Source organism: Penicillium paradoxum (genome assembly GCF_028828445.1).
Source record: "Penicillium paradoxum strain IBT 22861 chromosome Unknown utg000005l_segment0_segment0, whole genome shotgun sequence".
In the NCBI taxonomy this organism is placed as follows: Eukaryota; Fungi; Ascomycota; class Eurotiomycetes; order Eurotiales; family Aspergillaceae; genus Penicillium; species Penicillium paradoxum.
The window spans coordinates 3358670-3377604 of NW_026643183.1; the positions used below are offsets into that span (position 1 = coordinate 3358670).

Sequence of the window (18935 nt, forward strand, 5' to 3'; positions counted from 1 at the left end):
GTGAATGTGGCAATGAACAAGTCAATGAACAAATCACCTACAAAGTACACTGGAAAAGAACCAATGTATACGATCCCCCTCAACTTCTCAGACTCGCTGACGTAAATCTATCTGGTGTCAGATACGTGTCTGATTATGCCATCGAGATCTGTTGCCCCGGCGAACTCATCCAGCGCTAGTGTTCGCCTTAAATACATTTCTGCCTCGCAAATCAGGTCTATTTACTAGTGTAGCATATATATAGAGCCAGGCTCTATAGTAACAATTCGATCATCCTTATCCGTCTCTTTCCTTTTCTATCCATCATGATCAATCACCTATATTTATCCAAATTCTTATGATTCCGGATGGTTGAATTCATTCGCTGTCAATCAGACATTAGTCGTTGCTGGATTGATAGTTCGATGTCGTTCTTCGTTCTTCTTTTAATTATTCCCTAGCTTAATACATACCTCTACATCTGAGATGCCATCTCCTCGAAACTTGTTACCATTCTATATTCCTTTCATGGTCACACTATTGCACTATCTGTCAGCGATGCCTCCTGCCCAGGTATAACGCGGTTGGCAAGTCGTCACCGTCGATTTCTCGAGTTATGGATCCTGGATTTTGTCTACCTATCCCCAAGAATGGAACTTGAGAGAATGGTTTCACAGCAAGCTGAAACCGATAAAGCTGGCCTTTCAGTGATATCTGCTACTAGGTAGCAGCACTTGGGTATGCATGTCATGGTTCTGCGATACCAGTCCAGTATCACCAGGTACTAGCTCAGCACCGGTGGAAAACCCCTATAAGACCAAGATTTGCTCTGTTTTCTCATTATTCTCTCCATTCATGGCAGAGTACCGACAATTCGGAAGATTGCAGATCCTCTATAAAGTTCCAATCGCGTTCCCGTCTCTTGGGGTCGGTTTTGAGGGATTACGTGGAGCTTCAGCAGCACCAACGATATTTCCTGTGGGTGAAAAGTTACCAGACATGATGATTATGTGCTAATCCGCCTGATGTAGCTCGCCTTGCATACATCCTGATATACGGGATAAGGTACTTGACATACCAATGCGGAAATGCCTGGCAAGTGAACGTGAGATATGATTAAAGGTTGTCGTGAACAGCTGCTATTGCTACAGCGGATAGAGCAATCGATATATGTTTATGTAAACCATTTCACCCATCTAACTGCGAGAGGGTTCTACCACAAGACACTCGTATTCTTCATAATTGGTGACAATCGATTGCTTTCTGTGTAAGTTCAACCCATCATGACGCACATGTGGACCGTGAGGGTTGAAAGGCTCTGTTGATTTCCCATGGAATACAAAAATGCAGTAACTTCCTTGACAGTACGATTGTTCATTGGTATAAGCGTGTGAGAGCTTCGTAGGGGCAAAAATATCGGTAGTTACAATTTAACTCGAGATTCGGGTGTCTGCACGTCTATTAATGTCAATTCCATTCCGAGAACCACCGCTGAAGATACTCTTCTTTTGTCAGTTCGAGGCCGGAGTTTCATTACTCCCTAGGGTTTCGGTCATTGAATGAGGCGCCAACGGTGCCGCGCCTTTGTATCCTGATTTGAAGAACGTCACTAAATAGTCCTGGCGGACTCATTTTGAGTGAGAATAATGGGAAAGACTTGGAGACGAGGCAAAAAAACATCGCTTAGTTTGACTGATTTCAACTGAACGTGAGCATGGTCTGTTGTTAATATTTAGAGAAGAGCATTGACGGAGCTAGCTGTATCCTCTAGGAGGTTGATTGCACCATCGTTGGTTTTCACTTCGTCGTCAGGAGCCTCATGTCGATTGTATCTTTAGATCGGTGACTTGTCGCCTGGACTGTAGATAAAACCATCGAGACCGGGCTGTTTGGTATCGTTCGTGGCGGTTGTAAAAGTGTCCCGAATGGCTGTCTCTTGAATCATGTTTCGTTGAACTTTGGGATTGCAGCCTTTCCTATTTGACAGGCTTCTTTGAGAAAAGGCTGCTTCACTTCCGTGGGTTCAAGGCCGTGGATAGGCTGCTGCTTGCATCGCACCAAGTATCAGGCTGAGATGGGACAATGACGGCGCCCCTCTGTCGGGATGTCATATCCTGAGTTAGAGATTCAAGACTAAAGAACAATTTGCCTTGCTGGGAGACATGGAGGATGTTGTATTGATAATTGGTCGTGGAAAGCAGGTGGGAGATGTGGAAGAGCGCAAGGATAGATTAATGGATAGAAGTGAGAAGCTGACCTGTATCTTGAAATGCCCAATGGTTGGGAACTATCGGAAAGATGGGGAGTTAAAGGAATTCCGGGGCGCTATCAATGGTTGTGGCGGTATTACCATCGCAGAACGAGTCCCTAGCGACTATATTCTAGGGATCTGATTTGGACCGTCTCGTTTATGATTTGGAATTCTAAGATTATAGTGTCTTTCCATTATGTTGTACCTTCCACCTCGGGCTTGGATATTAGTATACAGAAGGAGGGAACTATATCGATTGTATACATGGTGTAGCGCTAGAAAGCTAGGGGAAGATGAAGATGATGATATTCAGCTATCTGCCACTAGCTACTGACGCGGAGGCGTCACACGTGACTACACGTGACCCAAACGGTCACTCGTCCGTCACATCAGTTTGTGCGGCGTTTCCCTTGTGGACGCGGATATGGCGCCGTTCATAGCTGCGGTCAGACTGGGTAGGCTTGTTGGCCAGTCAGTCACAGGGTGTAGTGCTGCCCAGTGTCGTAACCAGATTTCTGCTGTTTGGTTGGTACGTTCACTCTGGCCATCGGCCTGTGCGTTTCCTCGTCTTCGTAAGTAATGCTTGATTCGTGCTGCGAGAAGAAGCTTCTCGTGGTTCGTGTAATGACTGGATGCGTGAGAAGTAGCTTCTCATGCGCGATAAGAGGTTGCGTAATGAGCGTGTTGTGGACGTATGACCCGATTTTTTTGTATTGGTTTTCGTTGTTGAACGCGTTAGGGGTCTTCTGGTGATGGCGTCTAGTATAGTCCTTTATGGTGTGTGTACGTAGTCGTCGCTTGTCTCCCGTTGTGAGGCTGCGGCGAAGAATGGAATCAGGTCCCTGGCTGCTTGCGTCTCGGTGGATACGGGTATAGAGTCTAGATTCTGCTGGAATGCGCGTAAGCCTCTCTCGAAAGCTAAGGCGTCCCTCGCCGCATCTGTGTCTTCGCGAGTTGAGACGGCTTATCGGATGAGCTCTAGATACTGCGGTAGCTTGGTGTAGAGAGCTGCGGATAGGCGGTCGATATCGGTGTTAGAAATGGGACCTTAAGCCATTATGTTTGTGGCGACGACGCTGGACGTCTAAGATAGCCGTAGCTGTTCTAGGTGACGGGCGGCTATGCGGAGGTTAGGGTAGTTGAAAGAGTCTAGCATAGCTAAGCGTGTGGCGTATGCCATAAATGCGTTAGATATGCCGTTCTCATTAGTGTGTGAGATAGGAGGTGGAATAAGCTAAATGTCTATATCGGTGCGGTTCGGAGTGGTGTTGGCAATGTCGGTACGACTGCGCTTAGCCGGAATGTCTAGGTTGGTGTCGTCGTCGGCGTAGTCTTCGGCGATGGAGTCATCCGCGGAATCGTTATCGTTGTCAGTGGGACGCTTTCGTGTGTGCTTTCTTGGTGTGACTTTCTTGGGAATATCTGGCCATCTTATCTGGTTGTCTACGGGCTGTTCGGAGGGCGTAAATGACTCCGGCGTCACTGAGCCGTTGATTCTTAGGGTGCCATGCTTGACTGCCCCAGTTGGTTGTGTCTGCGTCGTGTGGTGGGTTTCTGAGGGTCCATCCGGCGATGGAGGCGAGTTCATGATGACCGCCTTTGGTGGCCGCATCTTGACAAATTTGGTCTTGTTGTGCTAGTGTTGGGGGATGTAAGCCTTTCGACAGCTCTCGCTTGATGGCGTTCTCGCATTTGTGTCGCAGATCCTTCAGGTCAATGAGCATTTGGTCAATCCTCTCGTTGTGGATGACGGGTTCCATGACTGCGTTGAGCCGAGTCTCCTTTCCTAATACAACTCTCTCCCTCCTCTCTCCCTGAGTCCCACACAGTAGGCCTCAACAAATGCTTAAGCGATATCCCCTTTGGCGGTTTCCCTTGGTTCCTTCGCCTTTGAAATCTCCTCTCTATATAAATTAGTCTCGGTTTGCTATTCTAGCTTTTTAATGTGCAGACTCACTCTGCGCTTTTGGCTTCCACGGCGGAGGGGAGATAATACTTTCTCCTTGTGTTCTCCATCTCCTGGCGCATAGCTGTCAATTCTGGTGGGGTTGGATTTCTCGCATGCACTGATGGCGGAGGGCCCAGGATTAGAAGTGCCTGGCGCACACCTCTGAGGGTGGGAGGCTGATCTGGTACCCGCGGGCGATACATAGGCGAGTCCCCAAATTGGGGGAAGGGTTCCCCGGAAGACAGGTCATTTTCGGGATTTCTGGTACCGCGCTACTCAATGTTCGTCAGTAGAGGATCTTCGTCGGTAGATAACAAGATTGGTGCTTTTCATAGACAAAGCTAGCAATACACTAAAGGTCACTGGGCCATTTCTGAGGCTAAGGAATGCGCCAAATGGTCACTCCGCATGAAGGTGACCGTTGCTGCTACAATCGTTACAACAAACTCGATTTTCCTGGAAGGTTTCAGATATCATGTTAGTTATAGCCTAATATTGAGGGGGTATTGGATGTAAGACGAAGGGAGCCAGGATATCACGAGAGAAGACTAGCTCCATCGCCCTGACATGAGACAGGGGATAAGCACATGTGAACGTGGTCAAGCAACTTTCATACGATAGTACCCCTCACTTACGGTTGTATGTGCCGTTTCAGGCAGTCGAGCCTCGCCCGGATTGATGGAGATCCACACTCTCATGTTTGTAGGATTTGGTAATAAGTGATGGGGAAAGGACAGTGGAAGAAGAAAAGTGGAATAAGGAGGATGGAGGATAAAGGGCGGAAGAAGGAAAATGGAAGAAGGAAAATGGAAGAAGGAAAATGGAAGAAGGTAGGTGGATGATGGGAGACACCTCAGCACCTCATAGGGCTATGATGGGGATTGGGAGCTGAAATCAACAGTACTTATAGATGAATCTGACTACATACTCAGATATAGATTCACGATGAAACAACGACGAAGTGAGGCCACGAACCTCCAGTATTGATTCATCTTTCATTGAAGTGACACAACTAGTATTGAGCATCATACTCTTCGTGTACGTGCAATCAGAATTAAGTGCTCAAGTTGTATCCTCTTTGGCGCACTCCTTTGGGCCCTTCGCCTTTGAGGTTTCCTCGCTATGCAAATCAGTTTCAGTTCGCTATGCTAGCTTTTGAACGCAGAGACTTCCTCTGTGCCTTCGGCCTTGGCCATGGAGACGAGAGTGAACGTTCTCACTGTATTCTCTGTATCTTTATTTGCTGCTCTCAATCCTCGGGGGTTTCCATTCTCTGCACGAGCTGAAACCGGGGGCACCAGGATGGGACGTGCCTGTCGTACAGCTCTCAGTGAAGGAGGTAAATCAGGCACCCGCGGTCGAGAAATAGGCGAATCGCCAAATTGTGGGAATGAAGCCCTGGAAGATGGCTCATTTTCAGCACTTCTGGCGCGTCGCTACTCAATGATTGTTAGTGGATAGGAAGAGTTATAATTGTGATAGACCATGCTGGCGATCGGCGTCTCACATGGAAGCTCAGCGGGCTGTCTCTGAGGCCAAGAAACATGTCAAACGGGCACCCCGCGTCGGGGTGATCGATACTGTGACAATGGTGGCAACAGCCTGTTCTGTCCTGGAACTTTTGACATTTTGCGTTAGCTAGTGGTCTAATGCCGAGGGGACATGCGTGGCAAGACAAAGGCAGTCTGGATGTCGTGAGACAGGACTAGCTGGGCCCATGGCCAAGACACGCGGCAACAGGTGGCCGTATGTCAACATGGTTAAACAGCTTTGATGGATTTTCAGCCCATACTTACGGCTATATCTGCCGTCTGAAGCTGCTGAGCTTCGCTTGGGGTGAATGAGACCCACAGTTTCATGGCGGAGGTGTTGGGAAGAAAGATGGAGGAAGATAGGTGGATGAAGGAGGGTGGTCGAAGGTGGGTTGGAAGAAGAGAACATACCTACATAGGTCATAGGGCTATGAACGGGGATTGGGGGCTGAAATCAACAGTAGTTATAGATCAATCTGACTAGAAACTCAGGTATGGATTCACGATGAAACAACGACGAAGTGAGGCCACGAACCTCCAGTATTGATTCATCTTTTAAGGAATTTTCATGCCAATATAGCTTTGACATTAAACAATAGGGCTGGGTTGGTGTGATAAAATGACCTAGGTTTCCATCCTCGGCGTATAGGCTTCTCAGCAGTCAACCCAACGATCTGTCTTCCCTCGGAGACTAACCCGCATCTCGTGTTTCCCCTAGAGTCTCAATCCCCATCCCAATTCATTTTAACATCGGATTGGTTTGCCACTACTTTAGCTCCTGAAGAGTCAAGCTTACCTAAAGGCGTCACTAGTGCCAATGACAGGTGGTAATGAAAAGAATCCTATGTCTGTCACCTGTGTCATTATTGCTTTGGGTCTACGGATGCAGCAGTATCACTGCCGATGTATATAGAAGGAATTGCATGCCGCAGAACAAGTCCTGAAAGACTGCATTCTGGAGCTCGGAATCTACACAAGTACGGATGGCGTCCGAGTAGGACTGACTGGTGATCATCTGGGGTATCTCCGAAGCAAGGACGCACAGAGCGAATCAGATCCCAGGACTGTGATCCAATTCCAGCGGTCCGTGTTGGGCAGCAAGTAGGGTTGGTGGTAGTCCTGAAGGGTAGAGGCTGCTAATATTATTCTAAGATTCTAGGAAGTATGGCTCACACTGATTTTAACTATCAAACGTGCGACAACCTTTCCCTCTCCCCTAAAGTCCCGCAGAGTAAGGCGTAAAAAAATGAAAAAGCAAAAACATACAACAGTGAGGATTCGCTGGTGGTCACCCACCCAACTACTAACTCACCGGCGTGTGGCTTAAGTACGGCTGAGCGGACGGGAAGCCCTGTTTTCCACACCCTATGGTCGTATGTGCTGGGAATACCAATGGCAAGAAACATATTTCGCAAGCGATTGAGAAATTATTGGGTCAAGCCTGTGTCGCGGGTCGGTGGTGGGCTGGTATAAACATACCGAGAAGCCATTTGAGATTCACCCGTTCAAGATAGTCGTGTTATTCCTCTAGTAGGCGGTGAGACAAGACTGTGGAATTTTCGACGTCTGGTGAGACGAGACATGAGCTTTGGGGCGTGAACGAGCATATTGGACGAGGAACGGTCATGTCCACCGCCGCATCGTGGTTGTTATTGAACTATTGTAGTCAAAAGTCTGCGCCCGAGGAATCTTCCCATTCCCAAAAGATACGTGAACGGGGCCGAAGATAGCGGATTCGATCCGTAGGGCCATGGAGCTGGATCGAGGATTAAACAGGATCCGGGATGGCTGTGTTTGGCCTCCATGGTTGATGCCATTGCAGAGGAGACATCGATTTCGTTCTACCTAGTAGAAGTCACATATATTTCTAGGTATTGGTCAATTTGCTCCTTTATTTGCACGGAATCGCGGCGCCATAACAAGTTGTTGAGAAGCGGTTGGCAAGCGGGAAAGAGAGAAGAAGGGCAGCGAAATAAGAGGAGAGGAGTAGATCAAGAAGATCGAAACCTTTCCTGACCCAAAAGGTGAAGATGTGGGAGACTTGCACTAACCACAGTCAGAATTGCTATCTTCTCAGACTTCAGTGCCCGGAGCAGAGCTTGTCGGGGGCTTCCGCAGTAGGAGGGTTGAAAGGAAAAGTCAATCAGCAGGAAAAGAAGGGATGACGTATTGGACCAGGTCAGGGCGATCTATAAGGAGTGAATTATATTGGATGAACACCATGCATGCGGAAATGACGGTAATGGAAATCTCGAAATGTTTCAGTAGTGGAGGATGGCTAGGCAAATGTCGAGCAGAGTCAGATAGCCGAGTACTCTACGTAGACAACGCTGTTATCGATAATTGATGTTTAAGGTTACCTACGAAATCAAGAAAACATCACTCGATAAATCTACCCTTTCGTCAACTGTCCAATGATTTTTAGCTGGTCGTATTGGCCAAAGAAGATTCAATGCGTAGTCTGCCCAAGTAAGCTATATATAGCTGTGTGCAGTGGTGCCTCCTTCAGCTTCGACTTGTTATTGTTGGACTCATCAGAGTTGGAGGGTTTGTGTTTCTTTTTCTTCTCCTTGGACTTTGTTCTTCGAGCCGTGTTTGCGGTCTTGTTGCTAAAATCAGTCGCATCGAGAATCGGCTTGCTGTATTCCACAGGAGTCTTGTCCTTGACAATTTCGTAGTAATGAATGATTGAAGGTATCTTCTCCTGGAGGGTCCTTCTTGACCTTTTCTTGTAAGCCCCTAAGAACATCGAGACCACATTAGGCGGGATTTGTGTTATGTTCAAAAGACCCGAACTTACCGTGGATCCTTGGTGTCCTCAACTGGGACGGTCAGGTAAACGCTACGCCTACTATCACTGGCAGCAACATGGGGGGTTGATCGCTGGGACAGAGTTGTTATCAGTGATGTAAGATGTGGTGGAACGAGCAATGGATGGTAATTCCCTGCATTCCGCAATGCACGGGGTGCATCTGGCACCCTGGGGCGATAGACTGGTGGGTCTCCAAAACGTGGAAAGCCGCCGCCAAGTAGTGGCAGCTCTTCGACTGGGAATTCCCGACGCTAACCATCTTCAATCAGCAACTGTAGTTTTAGAACTACCTACCTACCCATAGAAGACACGTAACATTGCGATCAACATGACAAGCAATTTGGATCATACATGAAACGTCATCAGACCTTGCCGAGGGTTGAGTGAACACCGAAACGGGCAATTTTGCTCCATATGGCTGAGGCTACTGCAAGTTCCACAGCGCTTCTCCTTTTCCTAGAGATAGTTGAGTAAAATGTTAGTTACTGTGTCAGTTACTGATCAACACGGACATATGGTGCAGATATCGATATAGCAGCTTATGGAATAATTCTTTGCATGCCCAGGGGTATAAGACCAAACTAGATCCATGGAGCATAAGCAAAGCCACAAACATACCTTTTTGAGATCGCATTCTTCAGCATCCGAAGGTGGATGACAACCATCACCCCCATTGCTGGAAGGAATATCAGATGCCATGGTAGAGGTTCACCAGAATCAGGAAAGACTGAAAAATAGGAAAGGGAGATGGGGACGGAAAGAAGATTAAGAGCGGAAATTGAGTGAGTGGTGGTTATAAAAGGAAGGACCTTCGGCAAGCAAGCCCCAACAGGTCGCCAGTTGACTTTTGCACGCGATTGACTATTGCTCCAAAGTGCCCACTTCTAACCCGCATCTTGCCCATTCCTGGCAATCTGGTCATACGTACTCACTCCTTATGATATATTACATGAGATTCACTCAGCATGATAAGATATACGACATACTGCATCTGTATAAGAACGGTTGTATGCTGAAATTGGACTCTGGGATTGAATATAGATAAGCAAAGACATATGTAAAGTTGCAATCAGATAGAAGTGTCTAGTCAAAGAACGGAGCCTGTCTATGAGTGGCCTGGCCGTCTGTGATACTTCGTGGCAGATTTCAGGTGGAGGAGAAAGAAAAGTCCCGTCGGCCAATATTTACTCTACTAGCATCGGCTATTAAAATGTTCGAACACGAAGCAAAACCTCAATCTTCCCAGTTCTCCTACTTACCTATATTTCACCATAATGTCTGGATTGATGACTTCACTTGGAGACTTAGTCAATTACTGGGGCTCGGTAAACTTCAAACCCGACCCCGATATTCCAGATCTGAACGACAAGGTCATTCTGGTGACAGGCGGTACGTGAAGCCATGGACCAACAGAACGTTAATGCCTCGTCTAACATGATCTATCTCAACAGGAAATGCGGGCCTTGGCAGAGAGACAGTCTTGCAGTTAGCCAAACATAATCCCAAAAAGATCTTTCTCGCTGCGCGGTCAGAATCCAAGGCAGCGGAGGCCATCAAGTCGATCAAAGCATCAGTTGCAAACAACGTCGATATCAGCTGGATCCCATTGGATTTGATGTCAGGTTCATCCATCAAGAATGCAGCGGAGCAAGTCAACTCCCAGTCATCGCGACTCGACATTCTAATCCTCAATGCTGGAGTCATGGCCCTACCCCCTGGTGAGACAGAAATGGGACATGAGATTCAGATCGGAACAAACCACACCGGACACTTTCACCTCACCAAGTTACTACTACCGACACTCCTCAAGACAGCCCAAGAGCCCGAGTCGGATGTCCGTATTGTGACTCTCGCATCCGTCGCCCAACTTTTTGCGCCGCAATTTGAGACTATTTTAAATCAAGAAAAACTTAAGAAAGAGTACACCAACGTTCGATACGGGGCTTCGAAGGCCGCCAATATCATGTTCGCAGCAGAACTAGCCCGGCGCTACCCGTCGATAACATCGGTAGCGGTTCATCCTGGTCTCATCGTGACCCAACTGTATGACTCGTTTAAGTCGCGCTCGCTCCTTGTTTCCTTGGGCTCTAGCATATTGAATCGCACCGGTTCGACCATTCCCCAGGGAGCCCTTAATCCATTATGGGCTGCTACCGGACCCAAGGAGAATCTTCGAAACGGGGGGTATTATGCACCTGTTGGAATCCTGAAGCCTCGCAATAAGTGGTCAATCAGTAAGGACAAAGGGAAACGTCTGTGGGACTGGACTGAAATGGAGCTTACCAAGGCCAATCTGTGATGTGATTGAATTGAAGTTATTGCTGATATGATGCACACGATGCACATTGTATGTTGTTGACATAGTAGTTAGTGAGGGGTTGGTGTCTCAGGCATTGACCCTCAGAGACTGGAATAGCCGGGAGCTTTGTCTCGTCCTAATACGACTCTCTCTCTCCTCGTTGAGATCTACCACGTAGCTCCCAGGCTATAAAGCTCTTGCTTTTCTAAGATTTATATTTTTGCCATCATCGAGGAGGCAATTTTCATATTTTCGTATTGTTATCTTGATTTTGGTCCGCACTGCGTAGAGAGTCGTAGAACGTAGGACAATAAAGCATTAGGCCCACGGGATCGTCATCATTTGTCGCAGTCCGAAGATCCAAAGGGCTGAGAGGCGATAACCAGTGAATATTTTTATCGTAGGCCGACTCGAGAAAATTGCCCGCTCTTCTTTGCCATGGCCCTGGACAACAAGGCAGCCAAGAATCGGTGACCTCAGTTGTCTCTTGGAGACTAGTATCACCTCAAGTTACGTGATATTAGTCCGCACAGGGAGCTCTGTAAGTTACAAAGATCGTTACATGTAACTGGAATTCAGGGGAAGTTTCGAACGAGATTTCACAAAACTCACTGAGCCGCAGTATTTTCCAGTATTAATGTACTTGAAACCGAGTTTATTCGAGATAATGTCACATAACAGGATGTGATTCAAAGCGTTACAACTTTCAGTTTCGTTGGAATAAACTCACACGCATAGACATGTCACCTACATCTCAAGATTGTCATCAGTCCTGGACGGCTTCAACATATGCATGTCAGCGAAGCTCACTCAGTCCACGGGTGGATCTTAGAAAATCCATTGCAGCACCAATGGTCCTCCATTGTTGTCCTCCATTGGTGGTCTTGGCTCTGACTCAGGTGTATGTGCAATTACTCATTCTGGGGCATGTAGATACGCATACAGCTTGGTATACTTGGCGGAGGCAAAGCCGATCAAGAAAATCAAGTGGACGGTGTATAGCATCTACGTAACGCGGGGCAGTGAATCTTGGAACATGCACGGGAGTGTGTTCCACGGTTCTATTCCGGTAACGAACGGTATTGGCGATAGTCTGGGGTTGCGTACAGCTGGTGTACGGGAATGACGATTACAGCCGGTGATACTCGGGAGGTTCCTTTCCACTTAGTAGAAGTCTGTCATAGATTACCTAGTCCCGCGCTCTAGAAACATCTGCGCGGCGCAGCACCTGGACCACAACTCAGGCGGAATTCATCCCTTCGATAACGAAAGGGAGGCTCATGCAAGAGTGCTACAACAATCAGGCAGTGAGATTTCTGATCTGGGAGTTGGGGAATTATCCATGGTGCATTTGGATTGGATGGTCAGGATAAGAATTCTGAAGCTCGGGAAAGCAACGAGGTAAGATGTGCAGCATTCTGGTGAAAATCCCGGAGTTTCCTATCTGGTCGCGTTTTTGGTGTGTATTTAATTCCATATATCTACCTGATGGCCAATTACGAATGATGCGATGTTCAAATGATAAGATGTCAGACTATGAATTCAACCCAAATGGCTTTCAGGTATACTACCAACTATCATTTAGGAAAATGACAGACAGTCTCAAGCACGAAAATATAACGTTTTCATCATTGAATAAACAAAATCTTCTATCTCTCGGAATGTCGTAGTTATTTGATGACCTTAACTCGACTGGGCACCAGCTGACTTGACCCCAAAACGCTGCCCTAGCACCACAAACTGAGCAACGGTAATGGTGCGGCGGAGTGCTAGGGGTTCCTGCTTGTTAAAGGCTTCTTCCAGGGCTCTTTCCGTCGCATTCCAGTCCACAAAACCCAGACGTTCCACGTTTTCCTTTGTAACCAGGTACTTCATCTTCCGGTGCAATGGTCCACCCGGCCAGAATCTTCTCGGGCCTAGATAGGGTTTCTTTCTGATGTTGTAGATCTCGTCGGTGACGTAAGGCCTCACAGCTTCTCGAAGGATATACTTCTCGCGAAACGCTTTATCTTTCGCACTGTACTTCATCTTGAGACTCGGTGGCACCTTGTTAACATATTCCGTCAGGTGATGATCAAGGAAGGGGCAACGACTTTCGACTTGATTGACCATGTCGATGTTATCTCCGTTATATCGCAGGATAAAATGAGGCATAAATGATTTTGTCCACAGGTATTGGGCAGTGTGAAGAGGGTGCCAACGATTGCTTATGTTTTCACGGACACGCCCGTCGAATCCTGCAATGAGGCTAGTCTCCGGTATATCATCGCTGTAGGATTTCGTCCAGTCTGAGAATGGCATGCTGCCAACTCTTGCAATGGAGCTGATGACGTGGCTGTGGTTCAACATGCGTCTCGTTGCAGTTGGAACGGTCGGACTGTGGTCACCGAATATTCCGTTTGTGACTTGCTCGATCGCTGTATCCAATGCTTCCTCGCGATCGGTATCGGGGATGTGCAGCGCTGGCCATGAATGATCGGGCTCACTCAGCGAATCCGCCCGGAACACACGGTAGCCCGCAAAATGCTCATCCGATCCTTCTCCTGCAAGAGTATTAGAGATACCACGTCAATGAGATTTAAATATTGTCTCAGTCAAGAGGAACTACTCGCCAGTGATCACGACCTTAAAACCCTGAGAGTGTACCGCTTCGGCTAGTGCCAGCCGACCCATTCCGTTGAGATCAGGGAGAGGAATTTCACTGTGCCAGACAGCATCTTCCAGGCGTGACACAAGGGCCTCTTCGTCCATTTTGACAAAATGAATATCGACACCCAGCCATTCCGCTGTGCGTTGAGCAATCTCTAGGAATTGTTAGCGATGAAGTTATGAATATTGTGGGGAAGTGAATATACCCGACTCATCTGCACCGCTATCCGCATCGAATTGAACGGTGAAGCATTTCATGTTCGAAGGGACTGAGTTGGACTCGCTACCCAGCTTTGTCCCCTTTTTCATGAGATCGGCTACCATTCCAGCAACCGAGGAAGAGTCTATTCCACCACTGAGGTAGATGGCAACAGGAACATCCGCTTTCAATCGCAGTCTCACAGCCTCCAGAAGACGCTCCCTTACCCCTTGCACCATTTCCTCTTCTGATCGTATCTCGTGGGAAAACTAGAGATCATCAATCATTAGTGTAGATTTCGAGAAACGGGGTCGATGTGCCTTACTTTGTCGGGATATTCAAGATCCCAGTATGGCATTTGTTCTTCTCTCTCATTAGGCCGACACATGAGATAGTGTCCCGGAAGCACCTAAAATGTCTTAGAACCAGGCCTATCATTTAGCAGATAAGTAACGGTAATAAACTCACCCTATGCACGCCTTTAAAGAAAGTGCGCGATTCCACTCTCCAGCTTTGGTCTCGCAACGTTCGAACGCACCATTCTGGCTGTAACCCAAACGCCATGAAAGACTTGATCTCTGTTGCCACCAATAACTTCCCTTGGATCACTGTATAGTAGAGTGATTTAATTCCATACCGGTCTCTTGCTGCCAAGAGTAACTGGCGGTTGGCATCCCAGATCACAAATGCAAACTCGCCTCTCAAATGAGACATAAAAGAGAGGCCATAATGTTTGTACAAGGCAATGACGATTTCGCAGTCACTCTTTCCCGCGAATTTAAATTCACTGGCTAACTGAGCACGGTAACGCTCGTAGTCATACAGCTCGCCATTGATAACGGCATGAATTTCGTTGCTTTCATCATGAAATGGCTGATTACCACTGGGGCTAAGATCGATTATCGACAATCGAACATGACCAAGGCCTGTTGAGAGGATATGAATCTCTGTGCTTGTATCAATGATTAAAGGAAACGAGATGACCTACCAACTTGGTAATCGTCACTGAACCAACGCCCGCGAGCATCTGGCCCACGATGGGCAACAATATTTAGACTGTTCTCCAATTCAGCGGCCACATGCTGAGCTTGGCCGTTGGTCTGTTCATTGGAGCTAGCCTCTCCAGCGTGACTTAAGAATGCAGTTATTCCACACATGATTATCGATTCAATTGAAACAGATGATAGAATCCTATACACGAGGCACAATGGCCTTTTTATACTAAATTGCACTTAAAGGACAGTTGAGTTGGTGTCGACTGTCATGTGTGACGATTGAACTTACAGGTATGGTATCGTCCCGTGGTTTTATTACCGATCTGCGGGAACGGGCCTTTCCCGGAAGTAAAACCGATTGGCTGCTAATCTCTGAGGGTTCTTCAACCACCTACCCAATTAGGTACATCAGCTAAGTGGTCGAGCAGTAACTCAGTTAAGTCATCTTGTTTCGTTTAAGTGCGATGAATTTCACTTGATCTGCATCATTGGTCTAGTGGTAGAATTCGTCGTTGCCATCGACGAGGCCCGTGTTCGATTCACGGATGATGCAAATTTCTTTCCGATGTAGTGTAGGGGTTATCACTGCGCTCTTTCACAGCGCGAACCGGGGTTCGAATCCCCGCATCGGAGTTCTTTTTTTGCCAGCAAAACCGCATAATGGTGGCGGCGTAATGCCCCATAAGACGTTGAAGTGTACAGCATACATTGCACGACATCAGTTGAAGCATCGCACAGCGACTAATCATCGTATGGTAATACCCAATCGTATATGGAGGATGTACTCTGTATGTCAAATGCTATCCGGCTGATCTGCATATACGAAGAAAGAATCACTAGTAATCCTGCATCAGGAGCCCTGGCTCTTTTGTCAGGGAAAGACCGTGATCAGTCATCTTATTCTCTATGCAGCAATAGATTCCAGTGCGGTGTCAGCTTAGGATGAAGAGCTTACTGATGCACAGTTGGAAAGCCTGTCATCGACTCTGGCAAACATGGTTGTAACACCACGGGGTTCGCCCAAAAATGTTTGTCCCCCTCGTATTTGATAAATCAAAACCGTCAGTCATTTCCCCGTGAGATGTTCGAAAAGGTGCTGGTGCTTGTTTCTTTCTTAAGCATACTTACCTGATACCCTATGATCATGGCTTGTGTTCATCTCTGTGTCCTGGAATTACACTCTGCTCACTAAGACATAGCACACTTGCTAAATGCTTTGCTGACAAGATGATCACAATTGGAGAAGAAACCTTTGATCCTCTGCGTTCACTGCCCGGAGATGAAGTACCCCCACAATCGATGGTGAAAAGGAGTATATCCAATGCCAATTTCAGGTACATAACCTTCACTTCCAGGGCCACCGGTGCGCGAAAGGGTATAGTTACTGAGCATTCTGGCTCTCACTTGATGACTGTGTCGAATAGTAAAGCCTGCAACGGGGATGTGCATCGTCCATATTTTACCGCTTATGAATGATACTCTCGCCTTCTTGGCATCAATTGGCCTTGATGGCTGAGCAGTTTCCTGGTCTAGCGGTTATGATTTTCCGTTAACAAATGCGATTCGCATATGTTCCGGAAAGGTTCTGGGTTCGATTCCCAGGGAAACTATTTTTTTTGGTCCCTACGCCCCTCGAGGGCGGGAGGTCGAAGGGACGAGGGCCCCACCCGACCTCCGATGGACGTTAAATAGAACAACAACAATCTCACCTTGCCCGGCAAAGTAAATGTTGTCTACTGCAAGGTCATTCCACAAGCTGTGCGCTGAAGAGACTAGAATGATACCAATTGAGAGGCAGGACTCTACAAGCAGAGAAAGTTTGATCACAGCGCATGGGCGCGGATTGCAACAAAATATTGAGCAGGCTCTCTCAATCTTGATGAGAAAATGATACTCATGACCAGTAGCCTTTTCACTCTTGGAGGAGATTCAATTTTGGCTATTTGGGTTTCTATGGTTGCAAGGCGCAAAGGGATATACATGACTGTTACGAATATTTTCACCAAACAAATCCTCTCAGGGATAGCTTTAAAGTGTGTCACAGACAATCAAGACACCATCAAGAATATCTGGGGATCTATCTCTCTGCCGTGGAATATCTAAACCAACCATGAATTGCTCATATTATTGCAAATTTCTTATGACCGATACCAATCAATATCACCTTGGCAGCTTTGGTCAAACTAGCGTAGGTAATCACACACCCTCAGCTGTTCAATCCGAGCCAGGAACTGAATGGATGCAAGCAGGACTTGATAAATGTTGTTTTCGGCCCGGTCGTTCATGGTCGAGGACTTGGAATCTCCTATGAAGATAGCATTGTCGGCCCATGCATCAACATTATTCCTGTGCGAGTAGATCTTGCTCCACGATCGGATAAATGCGATCTCCTGAGTCAGGTCCAACAGCAGAATATTCAAGCCATGGCTATTGAGGATCTTGGAATCAAAAGAATTGCCCATAACTGCGCCTCTTGGGAGGCTAGAACGAAAAGTGGTAGCTTTGTGTGGTTTCGAAATTTCACCATCGGTGATGAATTCACTTTTTATTTCGATGGTCATACACATGAAATAGGTCTATATAGTCTTCCAGACCTACGATGCAGTATGGTCAATATGCCTGTTATCCCTCATGGATCCGCATTAGCTATCATAATGGTGATACCTATCAAGCGATTTATAGGGAGTCTGTGGATAATTTCGTTGGATATTTTAGCGACGTAGTTGAAAGCCTGGCAAGTGAAGAGAAGTTATGCGGATTTCTTGTATAGATGGTCCGTTTGTTTCCCTTTTCTTTGTTGAAAGGGCAATATACAAAAATAGGGAGCATTGAGTACTGAATGAACTTTGTGTGTACCATCTATATATACGCTTACGGGGTGTATTCATAGGTGCCTGACAGATGCCTTACAGTGCTTCATATTGCGACCATAGTTCTCTCTTAGAGGAAATGACTTTCCTCAACTAAGATATGTCAAAGGTTGGTCGATCATGTGGATATCGAACTGGGGTTAGACTTTCAGTTACAAAATAGGTGGTGACAACATATCAAAAGAAGGCGATTTTTGATCTCCAAACAAAAATGGGGGTATTGGTGCGTTAGAAGCAATGTCAATGTTTAACCGCTTGGCTTAACACTAAGCCTTTATGACATGAATTTGCAACAAGTGATGCAACTGATTAAACTGTCAGACCTCTTAGCAGTATTCTTTGTTTCCTTGAATATAAAGGGATAGTCCACTCAGTCCAGTGGACCATACATTTTTCTCAACTTCCAAGTATACCAAACCGCTGTGATAGCAGGTGTGAAACCAGGGCCTTTGATTGGCAGAAAGAAGGGATTTAATAGTAAGTGAACTTCTTATCTCTAGAGCTATTGTGGCATCATGACTTGCTCCACCTCCTCATCTGTCCCCAGTTCCATCGCCTTCCTAGCTTTTGGTGATATGAAATTTCAGGCCTTGTGAGCCGTACAAATATCCAAGAGCCAAAACTAATAATATATGGATACAGGATTTTCTTGGACCTGCTTCCAACTGATGCTGAATCATATGTTTTGGTGGGCATCAGACACCAGTATACGGACAGCGTATGAATACCAGCTGCTACATCGTGGATTACAGCAAGGCCAAACTGGCTTCTATGACCAGGCAGGATGATATAATATGGGCAATGTACAGCTTAGAGTGGGAAGTCCAAGACAAGACGAGGATATTGAGGATAATCTCTAGCTAATGCGAGACTTATCTCAATTTAAAATGTCTATAGATGCGAAGCCGACAACCTATAGGTATGGCAAATCCATTTCCTTCCTCCTACCCACCAGAAGGCTCTTAGAGGCCTCGTATATCGAGCTAAACAGCGTGCAGTTACACGCCACCAGTGAATGGAAGAAAGATACAACTTATTCACAAGCTTGCAACTCTTTATAGGGCAGACTGCGCGATTCCTGTCGCTCTCCATGATTGGTTATATATTTAACATCGTGCACAAACAGATGCAGATATTCATAGCCGAGGGGATGCGCCCCTATACCGAGGAGAGGGATGACTTTGAGAGATTCGGAGAGATGGGGTTGGGAACTGAGTGCCTAATGGGGGGCGGTCATGTCGGTCGTGTCTGCCTGTTTTGGCGTAATGGACAATCACCGACAAGGGAACTGCTCTAGCGATTCTTCTGATTTCTCATTCATCCTTGTTCAAACATCCTTTTCAACCCTCCTTCTTCCAATTCTCCTTCTTCCAATTCTCCTTCTTCCAACAACGCATTCAA

The 18935-nt window shown here is 46.8% G+C and overlaps 4 protein-coding genes across 4 annotated transcripts; 1 reads left to right on the plus strand and 3 right to left on the minus strand.

The window, feature by feature from the left end:
• Positions 1 to 3464: 3464 nt before the first annotated feature.
• On the minus strand, positions 3465 to 3842 carry N7457_006221 (uncharacterized protein; the record flags this gene model as incomplete). The annotated part of the gene is made up of 1 exon (XM_057177265.1): positions 3465 to 3842. The coding sequence occupies one exon, from the start codon at positions 3840 to 3842 to the stop codon at positions 3465 to 3467; it is 378 nt and encodes a 125-aa protein (XP_057031567.1).
• Positions 3843 to 8159: 4317 nt separating this feature from the next.
• On the minus strand, positions 8160 to 9221 carry N7457_006222 (uncharacterized protein; the record flags this gene model as incomplete). Its single annotated transcript, XM_057177266.1, has 4 exons — positions 8160 to 8424; positions 8511 to 8773; positions 8874 to 8978; positions 9141 to 9221. 4 exons carry the CDS (start codon positions 9219 to 9221, stop codon positions 8160 to 8162), a joined length of 714 nt encoding a protein of 237 aa, XP_057031568.1.
• A 575-nt stretch (positions 9222 to 9796) lies between these two features.
• Positions 9797 to 10821, plus strand: N7457_006223 (uncharacterized protein; the record flags this gene model as incomplete). The annotated part of the gene is made up of 2 exons (XM_057177267.1): positions 9797 to 9911; positions 9974 to 10821. 2 exons carry the CDS (start codon positions 9797 to 9799, stop codon positions 10819 to 10821), a joined length of 963 nt encoding a protein of 320 aa, XP_057031569.1.
• Positions 10822 to 12504: 1683 nt separating this feature from the next.
• On the minus strand, positions 12505 to 14826 carry N7457_006224 (asparagine synthetase B family protein; the record flags this gene model as incomplete). The annotated part of the gene is made up of 6 exons (XM_057177268.1): positions 12505 to 13364; positions 13434 to 13625; positions 13677 to 13938; positions 13995 to 14078; positions 14138 to 14595; positions 14658 to 14826. The coding sequence occupies 6 exons, from the start codon at positions 14824 to 14826 to the stop codon at positions 12505 to 12507; spliced, it is 2025 nt and encodes a 674-aa protein (XP_057031570.1).
• Between the last annotated feature and the right edge of the window lie 4109 nt (positions 14827 to 18935).